The 11,135-nt window shown below is 41.9% G+C and overlaps 1 protein-coding gene across 1 annotated transcript in view; it reads left to right on the forward strand.

The window, feature by feature from the left end:
- LOC125961636 (uncharacterized) overlaps nucleotides 1–10,696 on the forward strand; it is a 344,208-nt gene extending 333,512 nt beyond the window's left edge. The window contains exon 5 of the mRNA XM_049700429.1: nucleotides 7,502–10,696. Within this exon, the coding sequence (XP_049556386.1) occupies nucleotides 7,502–7,531 (30 nt within the window). The 3' untranslated portion in view covers nucleotides 7,532–10,696. The remainder of the gene's footprint in view (nucleotides 1–7,501) is intronic.
- Nucleotides 10,697–11,135: the final 439 nt, after the last annotated feature.

Raw genomic sequence — 11,135 nt, forward strand, 5'->3', positions numbered from 1 at the left:
CTTTGTATTGAAGTGTTCCATTTTAGTTTTGCTAAAGGGTCACCTTTTCAGGGATGCCTACTCTGACCATCAAACTTAAATTTATACCCTGCCAATTATTCTCCATTTCCTTCACAGCCTTTACCACAGCTCGCAACTATTTATTTTTTTTACCTGTTTGTTTTCTATCTTCCCCACTAGACTAAATGCTCCATGAGTACATAGATCATGTTGGCTTTGTTTTCACAGTATATCCAGTCTCTGATGTCTGGGGAGAAGCATTAGCTTAGTCAGGACAGGACAGGCTCTGCTGTGGTAGAAGATAAATCTCTGGATCTCGGTGGCTTTGAAACATAAAGGTTATTTCGCATTCGCACAAAGTCTATTTCAGTTTGGACAGCTTTCCTTCGTCTTACAGGCATGCCATCTAGAACATACAGCCTCTGGGGTCGCCAAGGCAGAGAATGAGAGGAACAGAGAAAGGCTTTAACTGATTCAACTCACAAGTAATACACATAACTTCCACTTAAGTCCATTGGCCAAAGTCGCATGGCCCCAATCTAACAGCAAGGGAGGCTGGGAAATGTAGGTGCTGACAGATGTGTGGAGAGTGTCTACTGGCTCAACTACACAATTATTCCTACGTTTTTCCATGGGGAGGAATGTACTCTAAACCCTAAGGCCTCTTTCGACTCTCTCTTACCCCCCGTTGGAAGGGGGAGTAATTTAGCTACTGGGCCTTTTGGGAGAATGAACTGAACTTGTTGGCAAAATTCCTCTCCTGCTTCCATTCTCTGGGGGTGTATCTGACGGCAGAGAGCACATAATCTCCACTGGTCCTCTGTGCTGCAAGTTTGGCTTTACACCCTCAGTAGTGTTTATCTACAATCGCAGTAACGTGCTAATCTCCCTCTGCCTAGTAACTTAACATGTCCTCCTCTCAAATGGCTCTGAACTCAGGCAAGAAACAAGAAGGATCTTGATAGACCCTCAGCACTAGTTTCTTTAACCCTAATAGGTGCTCAGTGAATGAAGGAACCTACAGGATACCGTCGACATCTAATCCAACTTGCCCCTTACAGGGACCCAGAGAGGTGACCTGACTCCTGCCTCAAATCTCCTGTCCTGACAGCAGATCTCCAAACGTCTACTCCCTCTAACACATGCTGCTGATACCATACCCAGAAAGAATCTAAAGCAGTATCTATTACCTGCCACATTGTCTCCATGATCTTAGAGACCTTCCTCACGAGGAGGAAGACTTAAAAAAAAAGAAAAGAAAAGAAAAGAAAAAAAGATTCAACTCTTCTGAGTACATCACATGCCGTTCGTTTTCAGGAGGTGGGGTGGGGTAAATTCCTTCCCCCTCCCCACTCCTACCACCCAAACTATGGAATACTTTTGGGTGAATCATTCCCAATCTGAACTGATTGGGAATCATTGAAATGAGATTACTGTTCCCACAGAAAAGACCCCTGCAGTTGCACAAGTCCCAACTGTGTTCCAGAGAGAGAGAAAAAGGAGAAAGCAAAGGCCTGGGGTTGTTTGATAGGCTTCCAAGGGGCAGAGAAAAGGAAGGAAAGATTACGCTCCAGGTACACCCTGTGAAACAGTATTCCTGCAAACATCCAGAGAGCTCCCACACTCCACCTGGGCACGCTCCCTCACCCTTCGATCTAGAAGCCATCATGAAGCACTGATAGTTGGAGGGATGGTCAGGGTAAATGCACTTATCGCTGCCCCAGAAGTAATAGCAGCCAGGAAGGAAGGATATCCATGGAAAGAACACTGTGGCAGGTGAGAGAGCCCAGGCTTGGCATGGCAGAAAGAGAAAAGGCTTCAGGAGAGGGACTGTGGTCTCGAACCTGCCACTTACTACCTGTGAGTGTCAAAAATTACAACTACAGGTGGAGTCTGTGTGCCAAGAACTGTTTGAGGCACTGCAGTCATAACCATCCATAAGACCTCAGCAGACTCCCCATCACCTGCTCAGAGCTAGGCTTTCTCCTCCTTTAAAATAAGGATCATAAATTCTATATCATATCCTTGTTATAAGGAGAGGAGACAATTCAGGGACCATGCCTGTCACACGCAGCCAACAGAGTGATGATTCTTCACTCTTTGGGAAGGGCTAGTTTCATGGTATCTTGGAGAGCAGGAGCCATTCATTTGAGGGCCAAACACCCAGCTGCAACTCTGGAGAGAAGCCCAGCTAAAGTGTGGAGTCAGAAACCAGGGTTTGAGCTTCAACTCGCTAACCATTCCAGAGACCAGAGGAGCTCCTGGATGAAAATGAGGCATTGCAGGGGACAGTGGGAGAGGATTGGAAGGCACCGGGCCTCCGGGATGGGAACATGGGAGTAGGGCTCAGAGATGGACTCGCTGGTAGCCTCTGGGGGTTTGGAGAGAGACAGATGTGCTTTGACTCTCCATCATTCCCTCTTTAAGAGGCAAAAGTGAACACAGCAAATCAGTCTGCCCATGGGAGGTGAAGTTCTAGAGGCAAATAGGCAAGGCGGTTGCTCTCTGTGACTGTTTCCCGGACCCCTTCCCAGTGCCCCAGCAGAGCCCGGATCCCTTGGGCACAACTGCCCCATTCATGGCCTCTAATGTTGCCTGAAAATCCATTCTTGAAATATCATTTCCTAAACTGAAAACTCTTCCTAAACAACAGCTCCTCTAGGACCCTGTTGTATTTGTGCTGCACGTAAGTGCCTTATCCACTGTCTGACACAGAGAAATATTTATGTATACACAAGCATACTTTTTACAAATTTAGAATAATGCTCTAACCTGGTTTGTACCTTCCTTTTTTCTCTTGAGGTTTAGAATTGTATTCTTATCTTTTTAACGGTTGCAGGGATTTTATCATCTAGATATGCCATGATTAACTTAAGCATTCTACTACCGATGGACATTTATAATTTTTTCTGTTCCCTTTGCTTTCTCAAATACTCTTCTTAGTCTTTGTCTGCATCACTGATTACTTCTCACAGCAGAATCCTGGAAGTCGGCATCACACTGTCCTGTGTATGACGAGGCAGTAAGTGGTCAACAACAAAAGCTCCAGGGCTAGACCACATTGACTAGCTCTGTGACTTGGGTAGGATATTTAACCCCTCTGAGCCTCAGCTTGCTTACTTGAAACTGCAGCTGATAATAGTCACCAACAAATAGGATTGTTGCAAGCGTAAATGAATTAATATATATAAAACACATAGAACAGCACCCAGCAGAGAGTAAGTGTTCTATGAATGTTTGCTATTATAGTTGTTGTTGTTGTTATTATTATTTATAATTACATGGCTGTGTCCCACAAAACTGGGAGGCCCTTGACAGCAATGGTCATGTCTCACCCAGCCACGTATTCCAAACCTCCACAACCTGGCACTGAGGAGGAACTCTGTGCATATTTGGAAATAAGTAAGAAACACAGATGTGGAAATCAACCATTGACCTGGCCATTGCCCAATATCCCTCAGTAAGTGGTTCATTAGTTTGGGGATTAAATCTCCATCCCCAGATATATATTGAGCTTTACCAGTACTTTGCACCTACATTTAGAATGAATTTATTGGATATATTCTAGAGATAAGGATTGATAAAAGGAAGAAGAAAGACACGTGAGGAACCTAGGTGCCCTAGGTAAGAAGAACAGACCTGAACAAGGAAGCAAAGGGTACAGGAATAGGGTACAGGCCAACCTGAAGACGTATGTCAGTGGCTCACCAATTTTTCCCAGGGTTGGCTCTGTACTTGTGAAATTATATTACGCAGGCTGCTATTCACTTAACTGTGATCATACCCCCTTCTATCAACAGGATAAACTTGGAATGAGGAAGCAAACAAGCTAATGATTATTGAGTGCCTAATATACAAAGAAGACTTTTAAATAGTGGTCTTATTTGAATCTCACAGGCAGCCCTGGGAGGTCTGTGTTATTATCCCCTCCCTACAGATGAGCAAATGGAGACACAGCCATGCATAGTCATAACAGCCGGAGCACACAGAGCAATAACTTAAACTCTGACCTCTGTACTTCCCTGTTCTAACCCTTTCTTCCTTGTTTAAGCAGAGCCCAAATGGGGCTCACTCCCAAGGAGCAAAGCATTGTAAGCTTAGGATTCTGGCTTCCTACACCAGGCAGGAAAAGAAAGAGTACATTAACTTTAAATCCCATCCATTGCATTGCCGAGAAACAAACACAGTCATTAGCCTTTGTTTCTACTTTGGTACCATGGTTAGAGAAGCAAAGATGTTGAAACAGGTAAAAGTTAAGTCCGCCCAGTCGACAGGTGGGAACTTGCATCATTAGGGAACAGATACTGTTGAAAGTTCTATAGTTGGAGGGAATCCAGTGCAGCTGAATGTCAGAAGCAGCGTTTAAAGTTTTATGTAAATTTCCTTTCAGTCACCAGCTTCCCTCTTGGTTGTAAAAAAAGGGAAAAAGGAAAGAAACAGAATTTTTTTCTTAGTTTTCATTTTTTTAAACATCTTTATTGGAGTATAATTGCTTTACAATGGTGTGTTAGTTTCTGTTTTATAACAAACTGAATCAGTTATACATATACATAAGTTCCCATAGCTCTTCCCTCCTGCATCTCCCTCCCTCCCACCCTCCCTATCCCACCCCTCCAGGTGGTCACAAAGCACCGAGCTGATCTCCCTGTGCTATGCAGCTGCTTCCCACTAGCTATCTATTTTACGTTTGGTAGTGTATATATGTCCATGCAACTCTCTCACTTAGTCTCAGCTTACCCTTCCCCCTCCCCATATCCTCAAGTCCATTCTCTAGTAGGTCTGTGTCTTTATTCCCGTCTTACCCCTAGGTTCTTCATGACCTTTATTTTTTCCTTAGATTCCATATATGTGGCACATATATACAATGGAATATTACTCAGCCATAAAAAGAAATGAAATTGAGCTATTTGTAGTGAGGTGGATGGACCTAGAGTCTGTCATACAGAGTGAAGTAAGTCAGAAAGAGAAAAACAAATACTGTATGCTAACACATATATATGGAATCTAAGGGGAAAAAAAAAAGTTTTCATTTTTGACTGTGTCAGACTGTGGTCCCAAGACCCCCCCAAAACGGTTGAAATGATTCATTGTGGTTCCTACAAGAATTTGGTATTTTCTGGAGAAAAGCGCAGATATATTCCTGTGTCTGGAATATATGTACTGCTTTAGGCGTCTGAATCATTCATATCCTAGAGTAAAATCTTAGATTGATTTTCAATGGTGCTTCCAAGGATTTGATAACATAAATCTTCTATTATTGCCTCATGTGTTATCATCTCTTGATGGGGAAATAAAATAGAGACTAGAATTTATATCCCCACCCATACAGGTAGGAAACTTGAGGAACTAGGACGAAGCAACTCATCTAAGCAGTATAGATAAATAAAAAACATTTTTGAAGAAGAAAGAAAAATCATGTCATCCAGAGCCCTACAATTAGAAATCTCGAGACATTGGATGTTACAGCCAGTGGCTGCCACCATCACAGGGATCCTCTACCGCCTATCGCTGGGCGACGGCCATCCAAACCCTGCTTCAGCGTGCTCAAAGAAGAAACGATGCTTTTTCCTCTTTGTAGAATGCCATATTTCAAAGAAACTATTACCCGTGAACAAGGCAGATCCTCAACAGACATGGAGCAAGCCTGGGGAAGGCTGGAATCTGTCTGCAAGGCAGTGTTAATCCCAGGTGGTTACTGATCAGTGACACGGCTAAACTGATGGTTTATTGAACTACTAAGAAATCTGCTTCTCCAGTAACAGCTAGGTACATGGCTGCTTCAAAAGCTGAGTCAACACTTCACTCTTGTTCTTGTCACAAACCTTGATCGTCATTTTTAACCTTATCGGGTTTATATTTACAACCTGAATATGTTGAGTATTTACTGAAATCAGACACCGTGAAGCACTTGTATAGCTTTTGCCCATTTACCTTTACTGTCACCCTGAGGAAGGATTACTGTCCTCCCATTTTCTGAACGAGAAAACTGCAGGTTATAATTTTACCCCAATGAGGGAAGCAGAAGACCAAAGGAGCCATTAGCAGTAAGTGCTGCATTAGGAGTTACTCTAGGAATCTTTAGAAAGAAACCGTCCTCTCCATTGATGGCCTATTGAGAGAGGATGACTTCTGAGCGGGGCCTGGGGGATGAACGAAGGAGAGGAAGGCTTACAGACAAAGGTAACACCATAATGAAAGGCCTAGGGTCTTGAAAGAAGACAGCGAATTGGCAGTATTTCTTAAAGATAGCTCCCTGGACTCCCTGACCTGGCTGTCTTCACTATAACCTTACACAGAGCACATATACCTGGTATATACATATCGATTGCCCTCTCTGTGGTTCAGATGTTTGATTTCACAGCACTTGCCCCTGGCGCTGGGTCTTCAAGCTCCCAAGTGTAGAATTAGCTCTTAAACCCCACTTGATGTCATGGTGATAAGGATGGCATTGGCTTATCCCCCAGCAGGCAAGGAGAGAGATTATTTCAGGAGCCAGGCTGGGGTGGACAGAATGCTCAGGCCTTCCAGGTCCTTTCGTAATAAGCAGAAGATTTTCTTTTCCTTCAGTGATACCTGTACTAAATTTTGACTTAAGGCAATAACCGGTTCCACTCACCGAATGGCAATTGGCTGTGAGTATCAGCCCTCAGGGAATCACTCCTCTTTTAAGAAGAAAATTCTCATTTAAATAATTACACATTGGCCTCTGGGTTAATGCAAATTGTAGGATGTGCTACCAGGACTTTTGTGAGAACATATGAGACATTATTAGTAATACTCAACAGTTTCTGCTTTAAGCTATTAACCCATTCTGAGCTTTAATGAGATCAGCTGTGGATCTAGAATATTCTGGGAAGTTTGACACGGAGTTAAATGAGAGAAAAGTAGAATCAGAGAAAAGCAGATCTGGAGCGGTCTTAGGAATGGTCTTCTCTAGAGATTTCAAACTTGTTCTTAACAATGGAAACCCTTTTTCAAACAATATCTTAGAGGGACCCTGAGGTAGGCATCTGTTATTTCTACTTTGCCTCCTTCTTGATAAAATACACCTTAATTTTCTTGGAGAAAACACCCCTACTCCATGTATATTATATGGGATTGACCCTAACCCAGCTCTGCCATTAGCAATTCTAGCCTGAGGCCAAAGCTGGCACAGGAGGCAGATCTCTGAGAAACACAAAGAAATGAACCTCTAAGGTAAATACAGTTAACCTGCTTGATCAAGCTGTACCTGAAGCCAACTGACCATAGACTTCTCAGTTATGTAAATAAAGGGATTATCTTTTATACTTAAGCCAATGTGAGTGGAATTTTCTGTTACTTGCAAATGAAAACATTGTAAAAGAGTCTAAAAGCCAGCAATATAAAAAAGATAAGGCCAGACTGCTCTGATTAAAATGAGGGTAGGAAACTTGGGGCCCCACTCACAATGTACTCCCTCAATTTCCAAAAGGCTCTGTAGATGGACTCTACAATCTAACTCAATTCTTTTATTTTACAGGTAGACAAACCATGGTCCAAGGAAGAATAGTAAAATATTGGCATCATGCTTGAAGGAATTAAAACGTGAGTACAAGTTTTTTGCTTTTTGTTTTAAGCAAGTTTCAGAAACTTAGGATAAGTAGTTACTACTTAAAAATTAGAAAAGATTTTATTGAGGGAAATCGTAATAATACAGGACACAAAATAACACTAAATAAGCTGTCAATAATTATAGCACAATAACCCATAATATGGGTCTCACAATGTCCATAAAAAGCCTTGACAGTTACTGCCTTATGGATAGTTGGTCATCCTTCGGAAAAACAGGTTTGTGTAGACCTGACCATGCGTCTTATGAATTTGCCAGTGAAATTTCTGGTGTGTTCTAATGAAAATGAACTTTTCCTTTGGGATCTGGCTTTATCCGGTGCCATTCATCTTACCTCTTACTGTTGTGCAAAGCTTCACACCATGTAACCTCAGCTTTCTCCTGAAGGACATCACTGTTGCAGAAGATATCTTTAAGAAACGAAAAGAAATTTAACGTACAGATCAAAATTTGGTAGCACAATATGAAGGGCACGTGGTAAACCATTGTGCCATGGTAGACTAGTAAAAGGTCAGAAGACTGGCAAATTCCAAATCAAAGAGAGGAGAAAGTAGGTTCTGGCCATGAATGTGTAATTAATAAGTGAGTCATTGCTCTCTTCATTTAAATAAAATTATCTTTTAATAATTTAATGAGATCAGCTACCTCTTTTCTCTTTCCAGTGAGAAAAAAAAAAACACGATTTGGTGGTTAGATAAACAGATACTAAACCAAAATTTGAAAGAACATCATTTCCTTCTGTCTCTTAGCTAAAGATGAATCATTACATGACCGCTTTCTGAAGTTTGAGTAGCATCTTAACAGAAATATGTGTCTTTAAGAGCTTGGAACTCAACTCAGTAGAAAAACCTTTTAATCCTGCTGTTTCATGGAATGATTGTAATTTTAGTAAAAGTACATCCATTCTGCCTAAAAAGAGTTTATTTTTGGAGGCCCATATAAATGCTCTTATATTATTTTTTGTTTGTTTGTTGCTCTCTCATCTAATATTTTTGAGTAAAGGAGAGTTCTCAAAAACTTGATTTGCTTTTAGTGGCAAAGTTGCTGAAGTGTTTGAGAAACACTCAAGAGGCTGAGAGTTGTTGTATAAAAACATAGTATAATGATTTATTCAAGAAAATGCAAGGAAATTAACTTTTCTCCATATACAGAAAGAGTAATTTTGCTATTCAAACTTCATCTTGTTTGGGCTTTCATCACTGAAAGCATTTATAACTAGTTACTAGTGCCAAGGAGTTATTAGAGATGCCGCTTTGGTGGGTTTTAGTAAAATTTGAGATTGTGCAGTTTCTCTGAGATCTAATATCCCACAACAATATGCTGCAGGGTTAACCTACTGCTGCCACTTACTAATTATGTGAGCTTGGGTAAATTACTTATCTTTCCTCAGATGACTTTCTCAGTTTTCTCGTCTGTAAAATAGAGCTATGTTCAATACTTTAATAGGGTTGTTGTAAAGAGTATATGAGTTAATATATATATTTAGGGCTCTTAAGATGATTTCTAGCGTATGGGAAACACTTAGTGTTAGTCTTTATGAGCACATATGCGTAGTGTAACTAGCACTAGCAGGCAGTCCATAAAGGGCTTCACCTTGAGGAAAACTGATACAGCAAAACCTGATCTCACCATCCCAATGAACATGAGGCTAGTCTTCCGGGTCAGCCTGAACACTCACTGGTTGTAGGAGGCAATTCTAAGATTCTTCCAAGATTCCTGCCCCATCACATATGGGCCCTTTATAATCTCCTACTCTTAAGTGCAGCCAGAACCTTGTATAGGATGGGGTACCACTCTTGTGATTAGGTAACTAATCAGTGGACTTTGAGTTAACCAAAAGGAAGGTTACCCAGGTGGGCCTGACCTAATCAGGTGAGCCCTTAAAGGGACCAGGTCCTTCCTGAAGTCAGAGATGAAGTGTGAGAGGGCCTATGGAAGGAGCCACATGGCAAGGAACTGAAGTGGTCTCTAGGAACTGGGAATGGTTTCTGGACCACACCCAGCAGCATAATGGGGGCCTCGTTCCAAGAGCAGCTGAATTCTGCCAATAACCACATGAGCTTGAATGGGACCCCTTGCTCTAGAGGAGATTACAGCCTCAGCTGCTACCTTGATTTCATCCTTGTGATATACTGAGCAGAGAAGCCAGTTGAGCTCTGCCTGAACTCTTAACCTACAGAACTGTGCAGAATAAGTTGATGTTGTTTTAAGCTGCTGTGTTTGTGGTAATTTGTTACACAGCAATAGAAAACAAATACCCTTTTGCTAATAACCTAAAGTTGTACCTCATCTGCTGGGCTTATGAGGGGCCAGGAGGCTAGACAGTAAGAAATGTCTGGCTTCATCATTTTGCTTCTCAGTGCCTCTGTGAGGGAAGCATAACTCAGAGAGTCATGTGGCACCAGAGAATGGCCCTGTTCATTTGTGTGGACCTGCCTCCTACAGGGGAGTTTTTGTCACCCCCCAAATGCCTTTAATACACTCATATAATCCCCAGAAAACCCTTCCTCTAGAACTTTGTCATCCTTTAGGCTTCTTCTCAGTAGAAATTCCAAGAAACTTTCCCTAACTACTCACTCTAACTTTGGCCACCTCCCGAGACATCACCATTTACTTCCTTTGTAGCACTGGTCTGTATGAGTATGTCACCTTACATGGTAAAAGACTTTGCAGACTTGATTAAGTTAAGGATTTTGAGATGTGGAGATTGTCCTGGGTTAACCAGATGTGCCCACTGTAATCACAATAGATACCCTTATAAGAAGGAGACAGGAGGGTTGGAGTCAGAGGCGTTGTGGCAACAGGATCAGTGGTTGGAGCTATATGATTGCTAGCTTTGAAGACGGAAGATTCCTGGAGCCCAGGAATGCAGGCAGCCACTAAAGGCTGAAAAGAGCAAGGAAGCAGATGCTCCTGTAGAGTCTCCAGAAGAAATGCAATTTTTCTGATTTCAGCCCAGTAAAACCCATTTTGGAAGTCTGACCCCCCAGAACTCTAAGACAATAAATGTTTATTATGTTAAGCCACTAAATTGGTGGTAACTTGTTCTAGCAGCAGTACGAGACTAATACAGAAAGGTAGAGAGACAGAGCTATCTTAGATATATGTCTCCTCTTTATAAATATCATCTTGCATTGCTTTGTCTATCAGTCAGTGGTGTTAGGTCCTGCCAAGGATGGGAAACATAATTTTTACCTCTAGTAAATCTTTCCTCATCATCTCCCTGGCTCCTCCTTGTGCCTTGGATGTGATTTGGCAGATAGAAACAACATGGGCTTCAGAATCAAAAAGAGTTGAATTCAAATCTTAGTTCTGTTATTTATCAGTAGCATGCATTAGGACAAATAGCTCCACCCCTTGGATTCAGTCATTTCATCTCACTTTCAGCATTGTCACAATGGGTAGGAAGCAAACAAGTAAATCATAACAAAGACAATAATGCTATTGTTGATAAGCAAGGCAGCCTTCCAAGGAGATGGATGGAGAACTCACATTAGTGTGTTTCTGCTCTGGACATCCATACGACTGCATGGTGGCAGGAGCT

Source organism: Orcinus orca, chromosome 17, assembly GCF_937001465.1.
Source record: "Orcinus orca chromosome 17, mOrcOrc1.1, whole genome shotgun sequence".
Classification (NCBI taxonomy): domain Eukaryota; kingdom Metazoa; phylum Chordata; class Mammalia; order Artiodactyla; family Delphinidae; genus Orcinus; species Orcinus orca.